Genomic DNA, 21,808 nt, shown 5'->3' with positions numbered 1-21,808 from the left:
ATTTGATGAAGAGAATAATTATTTATTTTCCATAGCTAATTTTACACATTTAGCATAAACAATCAAGACCAGAGCAAGTGAGAAGTTAAATCGCTGAGTAAAACACTTCAGAAGTTCAAAGAAGTTTATTGGTACCCTCCTCAACTTATGTTTTGCTTTTATTTGTCTATAGGCACTACCGTGGTCTTTTACTGGTTGAATCAGTCTCCTGCTGTGCAAACTTGATTAGGGTAGGGAGTAAATTAATGCTTCCACTGCATGAAAGAGAAAGTTCCAGAATTAGTTGGGACACTATTTGTCCCACTGTCACTAAAACTTATTTGAGACTTTAGAAACTATTTCCTCCTTGCAGCATTCCTCTGCATTGATTTTCTCATTAACATTTGTTTCCCAGTGTTACTAGGATACTTTCCTGAACTTGAGCCTACTTTTCTGGGGCCTTTATACCTTATACTTTTTATTTTGCTGATCCTACCATTATTTCAGACTCCTACTAAGTAAGCACATGCAGGAATACCTAGCCTAGTTAGAAAGCATAATTTCAGAACAGCATGACCACCCCCCTCCCCACCCCCGGTGTGGTAAAAACCCTGGTTGTAGACAAATTCCGTGATGGACTAGAGCTACTTAAGAAATACAGTACTGTGAGGTAAGACGAGTTGCATACAATTATCTGCTACTGTGCAGCACTACTTTGATTTTTCCTTCTGTGTATCAGTACCAACCAGAATTGAGTCTAAGTTCACTACATGAAACTCTTTGGATACTTATTTATAAATCTGGCTTTTTTTTTTGCCTCCCATATTCATATCTAAGGAAGGATTTTTTGTAAGAGCAGGAAAATCTAGACATTTTATTGGAAGGGAATCTGTGCTATTCTTAGTGTTTGCTATGGTCACAGTTCCTTTCTGAATAAAGTGCCCTGAATTGTTTCCTTGCACACTAGTTACCATGTTCAGTATGATTAATCCACACGTCCTAACCAAAACTAGGTTCTGGGATCAGCACTTAAGCCCAAGAGAACAATCTTTAGATTTCCCCTAAACCTAGCAATATCCTAGCTTGAGAAAAATGGCCAGTAGGGACACCTTGCTATAGAGTGACTAATTTAGTCAATTCCTCTTTCTTGGGAGAGCATAAACAGAAGGAAGAGTGGGAGACTCAAACAACACAGCTCTGATGAATTGACATAGCCAAAATGAAAGAGCAAAGGCCATTGAGAAAGAGAAGTAAATGTGTGAAAAATAGTAGCTAAAATAGAAGTAGATGAATATGCAATAAGCTGACAGAAAGAAGTTGAATATCTACACCCTTGAACCAATCAAGAGAAAGCAATGGAACTTCCACTATTGAGTGAACAAGATAAACTACCATCTTATTCTGAATGATGTTCCATTTCTTTATGACTGCTAAATTGTTTAGCTAATAAGAAAGTATTTGGGCTTTCTTACTTTCCTGCATAACATTATGATAAATTGCATCAACTGAATTAACTGAGTCCATTTTAATCTGAAAGAGACTAAACACAAAAATTATCTAGTGTAGTAGTTCTCAGTGTAGTTGCCAGACCAACAGCACCAGTATGACTTGAGAATTTGTTAGAAGTGCAAATTCTAGGCCCTACTTCAGACCTATTGAATCAGAAACTAGGGAAGTAGGACCTACAGTCTATGTTTCACATCCTGCAGATGATTCAAGGTACACTAAAGTTTGCAAACAAAAAGTCTAGAAATCTAGTATAATTTTCTCATCTTAGAAATTATTAAACTAATGTATATTCTTTATTGGGCATCTACTATGTGCCAGAAATTGTATTTAACTATTACATATATTCAATTCTCATAACCACCAAGAAATATTAGATGTTACTGCTTCTATTTTATAGATGATGAACCAATAATTTAAAGAGAATGAGTAACTTTTTTCAAAGACACATATGTTATATACACACACACACATGCATACATACAGGTGGCTGAATTGAGGTTAAAAGTATATTTGTTATATCTAACTCTAAATCTATTGATCTGTCTACTATAATATAATACATTCTAAAAATGAGAGATGGATAAATTGTGACTTATTGCTCCAAAAATAAATTGCAACACCAAGATTAAAACTAGATTTTTCTGTCTCTTCTGCCTGTTGCAGGTAGTAAAGACTGATATTTTCTTATAAAATCATGGATATGACTATAACTTTAATTAGGGTAAGGATTGTGCTTGATATTTAATTCTCAATAATTACTTTTTAAGCAAATGACTAAATTAATATTTATAAACTAGAAGACCCCCAAAAGAGCTATAATCTACTAATTGAACAATTAGTGAATGTATAACATAAAATAAATATAAAATAAACAAAGATTAAACAAAAAATAAAATAACTAAGCTATTAGAATAAATACAAATATTCCAGAAGTATTATCTAAATTTAAAATCAGATAATAAAATACAAAGTTATCACAAAACTATAAATACTTCAGGAATTCATTTAACAGAAATGTTCAAAAATGTCATGAAAAAATTTAAAACTCTATGCAACAGGATTAAAGAAGACTGGGATAAATTGAAAGATATATCAGGTTAATGGATGAAATGACAGTCTTCACCTATGTGATTTTTTTCTCAAGTAATCCATGAATTCAATGCAAGTATAATCAACACTATGGCAAGAATTTTAATTTTTTAAGTAACAAATTGATTCTAAAATTTGTATGTCGGAATAAGGGCATGAATAGCTAAAATGAAGAGCATTGGATCTGGTACACATTAAAACATGTTACAAAAGCTATGGTAATAAAAACATTGCAGCATTTCCGCATTACAAGTAAGTAGACCAGTGTAACAGAACAGAGAACTTGGCAACCGATGTTATATAAGAACTTGCTACATGATAAAAGAGGCACTTCAAGGATAATTGTTTAGTAGTTGTGATGGCAAATTTGTTTATTATTTGTGAAAAATGAAGTTGGCTTTTTAATTCATGTTATGTACAAAGGTGATTTTCAGGTTAATAAAATGTGATTAAATAAAACAACATAATTAATGTTAAAAAATGAAAGAAACATCTTTGTGACATAGAGGTGGAAAAATGTTAAACAAGATTGCAATTGTATAAAATATGAAGTAAAACTTTACGGATTAGATTATATCAAGTCAAGAATTTTTGTTTTATGAAGGAAACTATAGACAATATTAATAGATGGGTGGCAGATATCTAAATCCAAGCAATTAATGAATAATAAAAAATTATTGGGAAACCTATACCAAAATTTCAGGAACCTTAATAAAAATATGAATAGATAGTTTATGTATACATAGAAGAATCCCAAATAGTTAAGAATTATTTGAAAAAATACTCAGTTACATTTGAAATTAGGGAAATATGAAATAAAGCATTGTGGCACTGCTTTATATTTGTAAGCATGGCAAAATTTTGGAAGCCAGCTAATAGTATCAAGTGTTGGTGATTATGTGGGGTGTATCTAGTTATCTATTGCTGCATGATAAACCATCTCATAATTTAGTGGCTTAAAACAATAGAAAATATATCTTGCTCATGAAAATGCAATTTGAGCAAGACTTGCTCCTTTCATCTATACTTGGGGTCAAAAGTCTGGAAGATGGAATCATCTGAAGGCTCATTTACTCAAATATTAGCTTTTGAGTGGCTGTTTCCTATAACACCCGCACATGACCTCTCCATCCGGCCTGGTCTTTTTCACAGCATGGTGATTGAGTTCCAAGGCAAGAGGTCTGAGGCAGTAAGAGATCCCAGCAGAAGCCGTACCATCATTTTATGACCTAACCTCAGACAGTATGCAGCATTACTTGTTTTGTTGAAGCAGTCATAAGGTCTTTCCAAGTTTAATGAATTTTGATGGGGGCATGGCATAGTTCTGGAAGGGCATGCTGAACCAGAAATAGTGCTCTGATGAATTTCAGAAAGTACAAGCTGCTACATGAAGGAAATGGAAGTGTACTACATTTTGGTGGTCGTATAAACTGGTACATTCTGGAGAACCACCTGGAGGAATAGAAGAATAAAGTTTGCTAAATCTCAATGCCCTAGCAATCCCTTTCTAGTACTTCCAGAGACACGCTTAACATAGGACCTAAAGAGTACATACACAGGGATGTTTCATGTAGCCTTGTTTGTGATAGTAGGGAGTTAAAGGTAAGCTAAGTATTTAAGCCCATGGAAATGAATAAATATGGTGGAATCACACTGTGTAAAATTAGATAACACGCAGAAGCTGAATAAGATGACACGCAGAAGCTGAATAAGAATAGGATTACATCTAGCAAGGGATGTTTAGGGCAGGAAAAAGAAAGTTTAAAGTAATTAAAAATATGTAAACATAAAACAGTACTAAATATTTTCAAAGACAAATATGTAACCAAGGAAGTATGGAAATTAGTTTGAAACTTACTATTTTAATCTAACTTACTGTCTTGTTAATTACTCTCTACAGTATAATAGTATAATGGATAATGGGGAACTATCACATCTTAATAAGACTTCTGAATAAGCTCAACAGATTTAATGCAGAATTTAAATAACTTAATTCTTTGTGTAGGTGGAATTCCAGGAGCAAAATGTAATAGAATCTTGACTATAACACTAGTGATTTTTCTTGAGTGTTGCTTAAATTTTCTTGTTTTGTGTTTTAGTTAAATGAGAAAGGCTTCCTAAAAAAATAAGCAGGTAAACAAAAGTAGAGAGATAGTCTAGAGACTTGGTTAATGATTTATCTATTCTTCCCTAATCATTCCAACAAACTTCCAGGCCCACAAATAAAAGTTAAATGTGGCATGGTGATCAAATTAAAATATAAACGGTCAAGCACTACTTGTTTTTTATGGAATGTGTATATTGGTAAATTGTAGATTTCTGTTTTGATGTCTATCTATATATTTTCAGTTTAGATTGGGAAAGGGAATGTTTTATAGGGTGAACGTTAACATTTGAATGGGCATATCTATTCCTCTTCACCTAACAAAATAAAAGAATTGATATGTGATTTATTTCTATTTCAGATTCTGATGAAGAATCCAGTATATATGTGCCTAGCTCTGTCTAAAGCTACAGAAAGTTTAGTGATGATTGGAGTTTCTGAAATTTTGCCTATCTATATAGAAAATCAGTTTATATTAACACGCAGTTTCGCAACTATGATTGCAGGTAGACTATCTTTCTCATTGTGCCAAGTCAAAAATTTTGGAGAAAGTCTTGTATGTACTTACGAAATATTTCATATAAACACAAAATACAAGGAATAATATGCTTGAATATAATTTGTACAATTTGCTGAAATTTTAAAAATATGAGCCTTTTGGCATCATTGCATCATGATTTTTAACACACAAAGCCTTGTAAGAACTTCCGTGTCACTCCTATCCCTTTTATCTTTGTTCCTTTTCACAGATAACCATTCTTCTGAAGTTAGAGTGTATCCTTCCCATACCTGTTTGTACATCTTTACTGCTTATGTGCTTGTCTATATACAATCTAAAATTTATGTATCATTTTGTATGTACTCTTATGCTACTCTTTTGTCATCAGAAATTATGTTCTTCAGATTCGTGTTGATCTAGATCTATTTAATGCATTTTAATTACTATGAGATTCTATTTTATTATCTTATTAGTGGATATGAAGTTGCTCCAACTTTTTCATGTTTCCAAACAATTTAGTAGTGAATAGGCTTGTTGATATCTTCTTGTGTACATTTATAAAAGTTTATCTAGGTTTAAATATTGAAGGAGAATTGCTATTGTGTACTTCTTCAACTTTCCTAGATATTGAGAATCGACTCCAAAAAAGATTGTAAATGGAATTAAATGTTTTAAAGTTCTAGCATTAATGGGAAAGTGGTAAGTACAATCACTTATTTTAGGCTGTAAAAGGTCAAGGATGCATCCTGTAACTTTTAGGGTAACCAATAAAAGAATAGTAAAAAAGTATTTTAATATGAAAGAGTTGATTAATCAAAACAAAGAAAGATAGAAGAAACATAAAACATGGGCACCAAATAGAAAACAGATGTTAAGATGTGCAGAAAACTTGACTATAAGCCTATTATTGAGTAGATTTTTAGGTAGAGGGCACATGATTATCAGACTGCCAATTGTCCAAAAAGCCAAAACATGACACACATCGGTTTCCAGGGCCATAGTAACAATTTTTTTCATGAGCACAACATGTTTTGGCTATTCTGTTTAATCTAACAAACAAATATTGGGAACTAAGTCCATCCAATTTGTTTTCAGTAAGGTCAATGTCAACAGAATTCAAATAACAGGAAGACACCACTTGTGGTATTGACTCCAGCCACACCCTTAAGGTCCTGGACGCAGTCAGCTGATTCTTTAGCCATCAGGGTCTGTCTTTAGAAGTCAGGTAGCTTTTCTCTTAAGTTTCTGTATTGAGGTTCTGCTTAGCCTGAGATGGAAATCCAAGTATAGCAGAATGTATTAGCAATTCTAGATTCCACCTTGGCCTTCAAGGATGAAATCTGGGGCAATTCTGTCACCCACAGCAATGCTGATCAGTGAGTGAGGCTGACCAAAGTGCTTTCGAGAGATGAGGTGGTGTCACTGATTATTTCAACTAAAGACAGGGACAAAAATTGTGTACCACTTTTTCTAGTTGGCTTACGCTGGTTGTAGAGATAACTACCCTGAAGTTGCATATTATCCTTTCATGAGGCTTCCCTACATAGCCAAGAGTAACTTCATTTTAGGGAAATTTCCAGTCTTCTGAGGGCAACATTATCTACTGGTGGTGTTTTTATAAACACTTGATGATTGATTATGACTACCCCTATCTTCTTGAATATATCATTTCCATTTGACAAGGAATGCTTACCACATAGCTGTAAGTCTGATTTAGTCCATCTCAAAATAAGGACATCAGTTCACAGGGTCACAAGGTCTCTGTAAGTCAGGGCTTTGGCTTTGACAAGTGGCCAGTAGTAAGCTAATAATTGCTTTTCAAATGGTAGCTGTTTTAGGAAGTCAATGAGTCCTATATTCCAAATGGTGCTTCTAAGGGGAGGCTGCCTCCTTTTTCCAGAGGCTCTAGTCCACAAAATTATCAGTCATGGAGATTCGTAGCTCGAAGGGGTCATTAAATTTGTAGCTCCTCAAAGTAGATGGTATGCCAGAGCTTGACGATTAGCTTTAATGTAGGTTTATGGGTTACAATCACTGTGGGTCAGCTGATATAAAAGCCCAAGTAGAATGCCAAAGTAAGGCATGTCTCTAATATCCAGAGTCCAAAGTGATACTAGACAGTCTTTTGGTTGGAGAAAAGGGAGACAATTTTTCCTTGACTTCCAGAGTGATTGAGCATTGTGAATCTGTCTACATAGTCCCCCGCAAAATTGATGAGCAGTCTTCTGGATTTTGTTGGACTTTATCAGTTACCCTTGCTGATGAAGTTGTGATAATACCAAAGTCAAAGCCATTGAGTCTGAGGCTTCTGACCCTCTAGTTAACTGACTATTATCTATCCATGAAAGGTTTACTTATCAGAGGCTACTCACACTAAATCCTTACCACCTCTTTGTAACAAATGGCAGAGGAGTTTAGTTACTACCAAGACAATACTGCAAATATATATTTATGGCCTTGAAGCATAAATGAGAATTTGTCTTTGTCTTTGGGTGACAATAGAATACAAAAGAATGTTTTGGAAATGTCCAAGACAGTTACATAAAGTGCCATCAGTCTATGTAGTAAATTTTTTTACCTTGCAACGTCTGGATCAGCCAGGACTATAGGAGCAACAGCTGAATTCAGTGATGTTTAATCCACTGTAAACCTCTAGCTCCTGATAACCTTTTCCACTGGCCCTAGGGTCTTTTCAGTTGAGATTTTTCATCTCTTACTACCCCTTCTGCCTTTAAGTCTATACTCAAAGGTGGGACTTTCTTTTCGTCCCTGGGATTCTATGTTGTTTCTGTTAGACACTATGAGAGGAGACAGGGAGACATTTTTGGGTAGCCACTTATGTGTTCCATTATCACTTTAGGAGTTTAGCAGCATTCACAGTAGAAGCTTGTAAAATATAAATACCAATTATACATTTACAAATTGAAGCCACAGCTTCAATGATGTGAAATTAAATACACATCAGTGTATTGAAACTAAATACACATCAGTGTATTGAAGCCACAAATGAAAATATGTTGAAATTGTCCAAATTATTAATACCACCTATAAGGTCACTTTATATTCTTTTCTGGGGAACTGAGAGTCCAAATTCTATTCAGTGACTCATCTGTGGTTTTACACAGGAATTTGTCTTCCTAAGAGGGTCACAGAACAGCTATGTTATAGCACTCAGGACATGCTGCAAAAAAACTCTGAGGCCTTTTATTGCTGTCTTAGAATGGACCTAAGGTTGGCATGGTAGACTGCCAGAGGAGCTGGACCTCAGTCCAGCTATTACTACTTCATTTAAATAAGCAGTTATGCATTCCATTCCCTCGTCTCCCAAGCAAATCAGTTATAAAGTTCTGATGATTCACCTGGTCTCTGAAATAGTGGTTATAAAGTTTCCTCCTTTTACACTCAGCGTAGTTGCACATCTCTGTAACTGTTGTCTGAAAGCAAGAGGAATCTTCTGTCTAACCAGAATGAATCTTAGTAATATTTGTTATAATGGAGAAGACCTGAGGCTGATGACCAGATTGGCAAGAAAGTGCCTTTACCTAAAGGAGAGTTAATAAGAACTATGGCACCTTCTGTGGAGCTGTCTTTAAATCTACTTCAGCTTGTAGCTACAAAAAGCCGTATCTCTGTCAGCATCCCATCTTTGTTGACAAAAGTCCTAAGATCTGTGATGGGTTTGAATTTCACCCTACTTGCAAGCTATTAATAACAAAGACACAAAATTCTTTGGCCAGAGATGAAGGAAAGTTTATCACTCACAGCAATAGCAGTAGCTAGCGTGTGTGTGTGAAAGTGTGTGTGTGTGTGTTTCTGCCACTTCTGTGAGCCCCAGTTTCCATAGGAAGATGCTGAAGAAGGCTGGGCGACATCTGCACATACTGCAAAGTGCATTACAGGAAAGGCAACTTGACCTTAGGGAACCCAAATCTTTTATAATGGGTCGTAATTATGTGTATCTTTTGCTCCAAAGGGAGACGTTGTTATACTTGATATCAAGCACGTCTTCTCTTTGTCCCAGAAGGGGCATTATCTCCATCTTTCAAAATTGTAAACTAACTTACAAATGATGATGAACAGTCTTCTGACTTTTGGGGAGGCTTTATTAGTTACCTTTGCTGATGAAGATATAATATCCAAATCAGAGCCATTGAGTACAGTATTAAGGAGCATGCTATCTCTGTTATCCAAGGTTGTTCACTATATAAATATCCTTGAAGAGGTAGTTCAGAAAAAGGAGCAGTCAGTGCTTCCACCTGCAGGATATACAGAAACATGAGACCCATGGAAATTTTTTACCCAATAAATGTATTAGTAGTCATGTTACATATAAATAGACTGAAAAATGCCAAGTTGAGAAAAAAGTCCAACATATGTTACTAACAAGAGGCATTCTTTAAATATGGGGACATGAAAAGTTGAAAGTAAAAGGATGGAAAAAAGAAGGAAACACTAACCAAAAGAAAATCTGGCATAACTTAAAATATTGTATCCTTCAATGCAAGGGGCATTACTTATTATAAAGAGAGATCATTTATAATGTCAGAGGAGCCAATCAGTGAGGTAGATCATACAATTATATATGGGTATGCCCTCAATAACATGGCTTAAAATCTATAAAACAAAAAATTGACTTAACTAAATAGTAAATTTGTAACTATAGTGCAAGACATTAGCATACCTCTCTCAATAGCTGTATGACAAGAAAACAAAATAAGGTCATAGAAAATCTGACAACAAAATTCAAAAATTCAACCTAATTGTTATATTTGGAACATCATACCAAATAAGTTCTAAAAGCATTTTCTCCTTAAGTGTGATAAAATGTTGGCCATATTCTGAGTCACACAGCAAGCCTTAATTCATTTCAAAAGTTTGAAAACATCCAGAATGCAGTCTCTGACCATAATGAAATTAGGCTACAAATCACTAATAAAAGGTAATTGTTAGAAAGCTTACCAGGTTGGAAATTAAATGATACAATTTTATTTTAAAAAATCACAATGTAAATTATGTGAAGATATAACATCTTAAAACATGAGATACAACTAAATTAATCCTTAGAAGAAAATACATACACTTGCAAAGAAATGGTTGAGATTTCATCATCTATAATTAAATATTGAAAAACTAGAAAAAGAAGAGCAAATCAATCTAAGACAAGTAAAACAAAGGAAATAATGGAAGAAAATTTTAAGGATAAGAGCAGAAATAAAAGAAATAGAAAACTATCATATAGTAGAGAAAATCAACAAAACCAAAAGTTATTTCTCTGAAAGGATGAATAAAATTGATAAAGATTTAGGATTGGCTGGGCACGGTGTAATCCCGCCTGTAATCCTAGAACTTTGGGAGGCCAAGGTGGGAGTATCGCTTGAGCTCAGGAGTTCAAGACCAGCCTGAGCAAGAGTGAGACCCCATCTCTACTAAAAGCAGAAAAAATTAGTTGGGCCTGGTGGCATGCACCTGTAATCCCAGCTACTCTGGAGGCTGAGGGGATCCTGGGAGGATTGCTTGAGCCCTGGAGTTTGAGGTTTCTGTGAGATAGGCTGATGCCACGGCACTTTAGCCCAGGCAACAGAGCAAGACTTTGTCTCAAAAAAAAAAAAAAAAAAAAAGACTTAGCAGAATTGATGAAGAACCACATGTACACACACACACACACACACAAATTACCTATATCAAGGATTTTAAATAATACATTAGTACAGACCCTACAGACATTAAAAAGACAGTATAAGATTATTTTGAAAAATGTCACATGCATAAACATGATAATATCAATGAAATTAAAAAGAGCATAACTTATGAAAATAGAAAATATAAATAGTATGATATCTTTTAAAGACATTGCATCCATCATTACACAGCTTCTTACGAAGTAAACCCAAATCTAAATGGCTTCACCAGTGATTTATTGTAACATTTAAGGAAGAAATAACATGAATCTTAAAGTGTCCTTCATATAAGAAAAAGAGGAAATATTTTCTCCTTGTTTTATGACAGCACAAGTTTGATAGAAAATCCTGCCAAGAACATTACAAACAAAGGGAAATTACACATTAAGCTTTTTTTAAAAAACATAATTTGAAAAAAATCCAAAACCAAGTATTAGCAAATTGAATCCAGCAATATATAAAAGTGATAATTCATCATAAACAGATATGATTAAGTCCAGAAATACAATGCTGATTTAGCATTGAAAGTCAATTTATAGACAGATTTCATCTCACAGATAGGAAAAAGGGGGAAAGCATATGATAATCTCAATGAGAAAAAAATTAGGAAAGATATTTAAATCTATTCATAATTAAAAAAAATAAAAACACTTAACAGATATAGAAAAACACTTGAATTTGATGGCAAGTAAAAGAAAATAAAACCAAAACAAACAACATACTTAAAGGTGAAATATTTAAAGTTTTATGTTATGAAATTCAGTGAATGACTGTGATGTCCACTATCACCTCTTCTATTTAACATTGCACTGGAAGTGAAGTACCAAACAGTAAAATAAGGCAAGAAAAAGAAATGAAAATTGTTAAGATTGAAAAACAAGAAGTAAAACTCTCACTAAAAACTGATAATATGATTAGCTTTTAAAAGGTCTAAAAGATTCTGTAATACAGGAAAAGTATAATTAAACAACGAATTTAATAATGTACCTAGAAAAAGTCGATATACAAATGTCAGTTGTATTCACTTACATCTCCAGCAAAAATGGAAGACAGAATTTTGAGAATACCATTATGATAATATAGAAATACAAATAATTAAGAATACATCTAACAGAAGGCATATAAGATCTCTCACTGAGAAGTTAAAAAATTAATGAAAGAAATCCTAAAAGACCTTGATGCATGGTGAAATATACTGCAATCATTGATTAAAAGATTTAATATTTTAAGATGTCAGCTCTTCTCAAATTGATCTGTAGATTCAGTGCAACCTGAATCAAAATCTTGGCGTATTTCTTAGCAGTATTATTTGTTGTTTGATTGAAGTTGAAAGAAGTCAATACTATTTATATGGAAATGCAAGTCCCCAAATGGTTGCACCAGTTTTGGAGAAGACTAAAGTTGTAGGACGTATACTACTGGATATCAATACTTGTTCTAGTTACTATTGCTATAAAATATTGCCATAAAACAGTGTTTTTTTTTTAAGTTACTGCTATTTATTTAATTTCAAATCTAAAATTTGGGTAGAGCCCAGTAGGGCCAGCTTCTTTCTGTTCCATGTGTCATAAGCAGGAGAGGTTTAACTGGGGTTTGAAGCATTTAGTTTCAAGGTGACCCACTCTCATTGCTGAAAAATTGTGCTGGATGTTGGCTGGAAACAAGCAGGAATAAGAGCTTGAATTCTCTCCACACAGATCTCTCCATAGCCTGCTTTAGGTTTCTCATGGCATGGTGGCTTGGTTCCAAGATCTAGTAGCCTAAGAGAGCAAAAGTACATTGCATTTTTTTATGACCTAACCTTGGATATCACATGGTTTCACTGCCTACCTAGATTAAAGGGGGAAAGACATAGACCTAACCACTTAATGGAATGAGTGCTAAGGTCACATTTCTGTGAGAAGAGATAATATTTTAGCTATCTTTGGAAAATACAATTTGCCAAAAGATCTGTTACAAAGCTATAGTAATTAAGACAGTGTAATTGGTGCAAGGGTAAACAAATAGATCAGTGGCATGGAATAGAGGGTCCCACAGTTAAGGGTAAAGTGCTGTACAGTGATACTGGGTCAAGTAAACATTTTTATAAAAAGGTAAATTTTGACTTCTACCTCACTACATATATGAGTACTAATTCTAGATGGATTATAGATGTAAATGTAAATGGTAAAATAAAACTTATTAGAATAAGGCATGGGAAAATATCTTCATGGCCTTGGAGAAAACAGATTTTTTAAACAAGACACAAATCACATAGCCATAAAGGAGTAAAATATGAAAAGTGGTATTAAATTACAACTGAGAACTTCTGTTCATCAAATATCAACATTAGAATGTGAAAATGCAAGCAACACAATATTTTCAATAGAATTATTCTAAAAAGAATTTGTATCTAGAATATGTAAAAATATCTGACAATAATAAAAAGGCAAAAAATCAATAAAAAATGGACAAAAGCCTTGAAAAGGCACTCTACAAAAAATAATATAAATTGGCCAATAATCATATGAAAATGTGCTTGCCTTCATTAGTTTTCAGTGAAATGCATATTGCAACCACAGTGCAATTCTACTATCCATTCATCAGCATGGCTAAAATGAAAAAGAAAGAAACATGTTGGCTTGGATGTGGAGCAGCAATTGGCATTTCCAAGATTAAGTAACCTAAGAGAGCAAAAGTACATGGCATTTTTATGACCTAACCTTGGATATCATATAGTTTGACTGCCAAAGTGAAATGGTGAGAGTGTAACTTGGTTTCACTACTTTGTAAATCGGTTGGGCAGTACCACAAAAATCTGAACATGCATAATATCCCTAACCCAGAAATTCCACTCCTAGTTATATACCCAACATAAATTCCACTCCTAAGAATAAACTAAACAGAGATGTAAATGTTTACAAAAAGACATGTACATGAATTTTTATAGTAGCAGCACAAAAGCACATCACAATGAATAAGCTGGGGTATATGCCTTACTGGAATACTATTCAGCAATAAGTAGGCGCAGTCTATGTTTCGTTATATAAAAAGACAGGAGTGAATTTTTCAAACATCTTGAAGGAAAGAAGCCACCTGTATGCATATTTAGTGATTCACTCTCTTTTTTAAAAAAATAAAATCCTGAGCTCATGAAAGAGCCTCTTGGTTTCTGGTAATGTTCCATTTTTGATCTGAGTGGTGGTTGTATAGGTATGTTCACTTTGAAAATTCATCAGTGTATATAATTATTATTTGTGTACCTTTAGGCAGACCATAATATATTTACATTAAAAGTTGATTGGAAGTTCTGTGCATTGTTGAATTTTCAACTCCTGTCTCTTTGTAGGATGTTCTTTCAAGGACCCAGGTATTAATAGTAAATTGTTGAATCCCAATGTCCAGTCTTTTTGCATCTTTTCTCTTGAGACAGTTTTCTCGTTGGGAATTCCTATAGTCTTCTTCCTGGAGTAATAACTGTAACAGCCAATATTTTCTTAGCTTAGTTGGGTAAGAATCCTAGAGTTCTCAATTTTTTGCTCACAAATGTGCATTGTTTTCCCAAACCTACAGTCTGGTTCAAACTCTGAATAAACCTAGGGTCTTCTGCTGGGGTGCAGAGGGGCAATCATACAGCATGTGGGTGGATGTAAGAATTGGGGATCAAACATTTTATATAGACTGTCATCCAATCTTGTTTTTAATTCTACCTCACCTTTGCTTCAGTGATACCTAGTGCTCTTAATGTCTGAGATTCTAGGGTAAAATGTTTGTTTCTTCTTGACTTCCTTACCCGCAGGCTTACAGCTCATCCTTCTGAAGTTACTGACTTAGTTCCAATTCTCAAATTATCTTGGAAAATATTGTCCCCTATTTGTACTGTTTTACTTTCTAATAAATATATCTGTTTATAAATGTCTCCCTTTTAACAAACACTGATATGTTTATTCTGTGCCCACATACTTTCCTGAGCAGTTAAATATTAATTAATTTAGTTTCCCTAACAATTTTATGATGTAGGTATTATTATTTATAGACTTACTTTTTTTTTTTGAGACAGAGTCTCGCTCTGTTGCCCGGGCTAGAGTGAGTGCCAAGGCATCAGCCTAGCTCACAGCAACCTCAAACTCCTGGGCTTAAGCAATCCTACTGCCTCAGCCTCCCGAGTAGCTGGGACTACAGGCATGCACCACCATGCCCGGCTAATTTTTTTTCTGTATATATTTTTAGTTGGCTAGATAATTTGTTTCTATTTTTAGTAGAGATGGGGTCTCGATCTTGCTCAGGCTGGTCTCGAACTCCTGACCTCGAGTGATCCGCCCACCTCGGCCTCCCAGAGTGCTAGGATTACAGGCGTGAGCCACCGCGCCTGGCCTATAGATTTTCTTTAGTAGCACCCAACACACTTAGATATAATTTTAAATGTTACTCAGTTCTAAGAATTTTTTTTTTTTTTTTTTTTTTTTTTTTTTTTTGAGACAGAGTCTCACTTTGTTGCCCGGGCTAGAGTGAGTGCCGTGGCGTCAGCTTAGCTCACAGCAACCTCAGACTCCTGGGCTTAAGCGATCCTACTGCCTCAGCCTCCCGAGTAGCTGGGACTACAGGCATGAGCAACCATGCCCGGCTAATTTTTTTGTATATATATTTTTAGTTGGCCAGATAATTTCTTTCTATTTTTAGTAGAGACGGGGTCTCACTCTTGCTCAGGCTGGTCTCGAACTCCTGACCTCGAGCGATCCACCCGCCTCGGCCTCCCAGAGCTAGGATTACAGGCGTGAGCCACCGCGCCCGGCCAGTTCTAAGAATTTTTAATTCTCATAATCATATTTTTCTTTAAGCCATGGATTGAGAAGAGATTTTTGATTTCTAAATATATGTTTTTCTCTTTTAAAACAACCAATTGTTTGAATCTACTATTAATTTCTATATTTTTAATAGTGTTGTAAGATAACTCTCTATTTCTGAGAAAACTGAGATAAAATAGTCTATTTATGGATTTTAAATTATCTCCTGGATCTAGACAGTTTTTACATCATTTATTTTATACAATGTCATTATGTATGTACATACATCTTCATGATTTACAATTTTGTGTTCTATATTTTTTCTCTGCTTTATTTTCAAATTTTCTATAGTAAAAAATATCCAATTTAATTATGTTTTTAAAATAGTTGTTTTATCCATTTATCATTACTATGAATTCTAAAATATTTAAATAATTTTTAACTTCTTTCTTGTATTTTTTTGTTTACTGCCCTTTTATTTTGCTTCTTTTCCCCTCTACTATTCTGCCTTCTCTTGATGGACTCATTTTTTTATTCATACTTTGCCCCCTGATTTCTTTAGGAGATTTTAACTATCCAGTGACAGTTCACTGTCCTCACTCCTCAGGATTTTGTTTGTGTATGTGTTTGTGTGTGTGTGTGTGTGTGTGTGTGTGTACATATTTGGTCTAGGTTATTAATTTTATGTTTTAAAAAAACTATCATTGTAATTATCATTCTTTTGCAAGTAATATGTTCTCTAGCAGCTTTTATAATTTTTGCTTTATTCTTGATGTTATGGAGTTTTCCTACCTTGTTTTCTTATCTGTAAAAATGAATTTTTAAAATACTTTTCAGTAGTAGTTGGAGTGTACATTTATTCCCAGGGCTAATATTTCATTAATTATGTAAATTTCTCATTCTCAGCTATAATTTTTCTGATATTCCTTTCATTGCATTTTTCACAACTGCTGTAAAACTTTTTGTGGAGCCTCTTATTCTATTCTTATTATCTTATTTAGCAAACAACTTTATTTTTTTTAAGTTTTAGGTTTACAGAAATATTCTGAAGATAGTACAGAGAGTTCCCATATACTGTACACTCAATTCCCCTTTTTATTAACATCTTACATTAGTATGGTAGATTTGTTACAGTTAATGAACCACTGTTAACACATTATTACTACTTAAATAGTTTATTCAAATTGTCTCAATTTTTACCTAATTTCCTTTTTATGTTGCAGGATTTCATCCTGCAAAACACATTATATTTAGTTGTCATTTTTTTTTTTTTTTTTGGCTCTTCTTGGCTATGACAATTTCTCAGTCTTTCCTTGTTTCAGTGAGTACTAGTCATCAAAGTTCTGAGGAATACTGGTCAGGTATCTTGTAGGATGTTCCTCTACTGAAAATTTTCTTATGTTTTGTCATGATTAGACTGGGGTTATAGGTTTTGGAAGGAAGACCACAGAGGTAAATGCCATTTTCCTATCAGGGGGATATACTATCCATATGACTATTTTTGCATTTTCCTTGATCACCTGGCTGAGGGAGTGTTTGCCAGTTTTCTCCACTATATTCATTGTCTTTTAACTACTCATTTTGGTTACTCTTCTTTCATTCCTTTTTCTATCTTTTTTTTTAATCACACACTGTGTGAATAATACAGTGCTTATTTCAAATTCATCAGTTTACTTACAGTTGTCTCTAGTCTGAAGATTATCCTGAGATTTGAGTTTTTACTTTAATAATTATATCTTTTAATATCTGAGTTTCTTATTTGTTCTTTTTTCATCCACTTGTTTTATTCCTTCCTATTTTTATTTTTCTTCTTTATTTTTATGGAACATTTCATTTTTATGTCATTTATCTTTTTGAGTATTCTAAAATTGCCTATTTTCAAATCTGCTTTAGATACTTCTGTGATATAAATTAAACTAGTACTAATGAATCTTCTTTGTTTTTGTCATATTTTTCTTTCTATACTCATATTTAAATATACCATTGCTATATATTTAGGGCAGAGAGGATTGCATCAATGTATAAATTTACTGTGCTATCTTCATCTGGTTATTTTCTAATACATTTCTTCTTCTTTCCCTCCTCCTCCTATTTCTTTGCTTTGCCTATTTCTAATTACTTATGCCTGACTAGAAAACTATCTTATAATGGCTAGTCTGGAGTCCTGCTTTGTTGTGAGATTGTCGATATTGCACATGCATTCACAGAACCAATGAGTGGCTTGGTTCAATTCTTGTTAACAAATCTCTGTGAACTCTGGTCACTGTAATCATGCCTTCTGTGATAAGATATAAATCTAATCAGCTTGCTAATAAATAGCTCTCTATAAGACAGCTCCTATCTTTTGTTTTGCATGGATTAAGTTCCTGGGTCTTTTTTAGATATGATTACTACATAAGAGCAAAACTTCACTGTCACTGCCCTAAAGTTAAGCAGGCCTATGGCTTTAGCCTTACTCACGTTTGTGTTTCTTTTAAGGTTCAAGTTTATTAAGATATTTGTCATGGCTTTAAGCTTTTGCTCTGTCTTTTAATTTAAATCTATGTTTGCTATATGTTTAGAGCAGAGGGGATTGCATCAATATGAATTATCTGTACTGTCAGCTGATTATTTTCTAACTGTGTTTTCCTCCTTTTCTTTTCTCTTAGGACTTGTTTTACTTCCAGGAAGTGCACTTGGCCAGCTTCTGGGAGGTATCATTGTTTCCACATTAGAAATGTCTTCTAGAGCCCTTATGATATTTGTAATAGTTACGTCTGCTGTATCACTTACACTGCTTGGGTTTATCATTTTTGTACGCTGTGATCCAGGGAAGTTTGCTGGGATCACTGAAGACTATGATGGGTAAATATAAATATAATCTTGTATATTAGACTTTAACATCGAAATTCAACAGCATATTTCTCAGTCAATTAATTATTTATTCAGTAATCTTTCTATGTTCATATCATTCTTGGAATTATTGGAGGTATAAAAGAAATATAAAGAATAGTTTCAACTTTTATAGTAAGGGAACAAATATTCTCTTTTAATTTTTTAATGTTTTTATTTCAGTATATTATGTGGATACAAACATTTTGGTTACATGTTATGACTTTGCCACATCCAAACCGTGATTTGAGATGTGCCCTTTCCCCCCACCAACACTCACCACATCCATTAGTTGTGAGTTTACCCACTCCCAAGCCCCCAACTACCAAAGAATATTACTACTGTGTGAGCACCTTAGTGTTGATCAGTCAGTGCCAATTTGATGGCGAGTACACATGGTGCCTATTCTTCCATTCTTGTGATACCTCACTTCAGAGGATAGGTTCAAGCTCTATCCAGGAAAATATAAGAGGTGCTAGATCACTGTCATTTTTTATAATCGAGTAGCATTCCATTGTATACATATACCATATTTTATTAATCCACTCATGGATTGATGGGCACTTGGGTTGTTTCCACTTCCTTGCTATAGTGAATTGTGATGCCATAAACATTTGAGTGCAGATGTCTTTATTATAGAATGACTTTTCTTCCTTTGGGTAGATGCCTAATAGTGCTATTGCTGGATTAAATGGTATTTCTATTTTTAGCTCTTTGAGGTATCTCCAAATTCTTTTCCACAGAGGTTGCACTAGTTTCCAGTCCCACAGCAGTGTAAGAGTGTTCCTATCTCTCCACATCTTTGCCAGCATTTGTTGCTTTGAGATTTTTTGATAAAGACCAATCTCATTGGGGTTAGGTGATTGATTTACATTTCCCTAATGATTAGAGACATTGAGCATTTTCTTACGTGTTTCCTGACCATTATTCTGTCTTCTTTTGAAAAGTTTCTGTTCATGTCCTTTGCCCATTTATTGATGGGGTTGTTTGATTTTTTCATGTTGATTTTTGGGGGTTCTAGATAGATTCTTGTTACCACCCCTTTGTCAGATGTATAACATGCGAATATTTTCTCCCATTCTGTAGGTTGCCTAGTCGCTCTAATGATAGTTTCCTTGGCTATACAAAAGCTTTTTATTTTGATGAGGTCCCATTTGTGTATTTTTGTAGCTACTGTGACTGCTTTGGGGGTCTTCGTCATAAATTCTTTGCCTAGGCTGATGTCTGAAAGGGTCTTCCCTACATTTTCTTCTAGGATTCTTAAGGTTTCATGCCTTAGGTTTAAGTCTGTTATCCATCTTGAACTGGTTTTTGTAAAAAGTGAGAGGTGGGAATCCAGTTTCAATCTTCTGCATGTAGCTATCCAGTTTTCCCAGCACCATTTATTGAAAAGAGAATCTTTTCCCCAGTGTATATTTTTGTCTACTTTGTCAAAGATTAGATGACAATATGCAGATGGTTTCATCTCTGGATTCTCAGTCCTGTTCCAAAGGACTACGTCTCTATTCTTTTGCCAATATCATGCTGTTTTAGTTACTATAGCCTTGTAGTACAGCTTGAAGTCTGGTAGACTGATACCTCCTAGTTTGTTCTTTCTGCTTAAGATTGCTTTGGCTATACCAGGTCTTCGCTGGTTCCATACAAAGCATAGAATTATTTTTTCTAGATCTGTAAAGAATGATGATGGTACTTTGATAGGGATTGCATTAATTCTGTAGATCACTTTAGGTAGTATGGACATTTTAACGATGTTGATTCTACCAATTCATGAGCAAGGTAGATTTTTCCATCTGTTTACATCTTCTACAATTTCTTTTCTTAGTGTTTCATAGTTTTCGCTGTATATGTCTCTCACCTCTTTCATTAAACATATTTATATTCCTAGATATTTAATTTTCTTTGAGGCTATCGTAAAAGGTACTACATTTTTTATTTTATTTTTTATTTTATTTTATTTTATTTTTTTTATTTCAGCTCATCATGGGGGTACATAAGTTCAGGTCATATACATTGTCCATGTCCCGCCCATCCCCCCGAGTCAGAGTCCCAAGCGCGTCCATTCTCATTCTCCAGACAGTGCGCCTGGCACTCATCATGTAATCATACCTCCATCCCCTCCCCCCCCACCTCCCCGGGTCTGCACCTTCAAGCATGACCATTCCCCAGAGGGTGTGCAACGCACTCATCATGTAGGCATACACCCATCCCCTCCTCCCACCCCCCATCCCAGTCTGATATCCAATTGGTACTACATTTTTTATTTGAATTTTGGCTTGACTGTTATTTGCCTATAAGAATGCCTCTGATTTGTGTGTTTTGATTTTGTATCCTGAGACTTTACTGAATTCATTTATCAATTCTAGGAGTCTCTTGGTTGAATCCTTGGGGTTTTTGAGATATAATATCATATCATCAGCAAAGAGTGAGGGTTTGATCTCTTCTGCCCCCATTTGGATGCCCTTAATTCCCTTCTCTTGTCTAATTGCTCTGGCAAGGACTTCCAACACTATGTTGAATAGAACTGGGAATAGTGGGCATCCTTGACTGGTTCCAGATCTAATTTTTCCCCGTTCAGAATGATATTGGCTGTGAGTTTATCATATATGGCCTTGATAATTTTAAGGTATGTCCCATCTATGCCTATTTTGCTAAGAGTTTTTATCATAAAGGTATGCTGGACTTTGTCAAACGTTTTTCTGCATCTGTTGAGAGAATCATACGGTCTTTGTTCTTGCTTTTATTTATGAGGTGAATTGCATTTATAGATTTGCATATGTTGAACCAGCCTTGCATCTCTGGTATAAAGCCCACCTGGTCATGGTGAATTATTTTTTTGATATGCTGTTGGATTCAATTTGCTACAATTTTGTTGAGGATTTTTGCATCAATATTCATGAGGGGTATTGGTATGTAGTTTTCTTTTTTTGTTGTGTCCTTTCCTGGTTTTGATATCAAGGTGTTGTTGGCTTTGTAGAATGAGTTAGGGAGGATACCATCTTCCTCAATGTTGTGGAATAATTTCTGTAGTATAGGTATGAATTCTTCTTTGTATGTTTGATAGAACTTGGAAGTGTAGTCATCTGGTCCAGGACTTTTCCTTTTTGGAAGATATTTAATTACTGCTGCAATTTCTATGCTTGATATTGGTCTGTTCAGGAATTCTAATTCCTCCTGGGTGAACTTAGGGAGGTTGTGTGTTTCCAGGAATTTGTCCATTTCCTCCACATCATGTAGTTTTGGGGCATATAGGTTTTTATAGTAATCAAAGATAATATTTTGTGTTTCTGCGGTGTCTATTGTGACCTCTCCTTTTTCA

General features: G+C 34.4%; 1 protein-coding gene across 1 annotated transcript in view; it reads left to right on the top strand.

Moving 5' to 3' along the window:
- The window catches only part of SLCO6A1 (solute carrier organic anion transporter family member 6A1), a 75,671-nt gene that overhangs the window by 29,410 nt on the left and 24,453 nt on the right, over window positions 1-21,808 (top strand). Inside the window, exons 7-8 of the mRNA XM_045566029.1 lie at window positions 5,043-5,187; window positions 18,270-18,465. Coding sequence (XP_045421985.1) covers window positions 5,043-5,187; window positions 18,270-18,465 — 341 coding nt within the window. The remainder of the gene's footprint in view (window positions 1-5,042; window positions 5,188-18,269; window positions 18,466-21,808) is intronic.

This window comes from Lemur catta, chromosome 12 (assembly GCF_020740605.2).
Source record: "Lemur catta isolate mLemCat1 chromosome 12, mLemCat1.pri, whole genome shotgun sequence".
Taxonomy (NCBI): Eukaryota; Metazoa; Chordata; class Mammalia; order Primates; family Lemuridae; genus Lemur; species Lemur catta.
The sequence above is the reverse complement of the archived record's forward strand: the minus strand, read 5'-3'. Positions and strand labels throughout refer to the sequence as shown.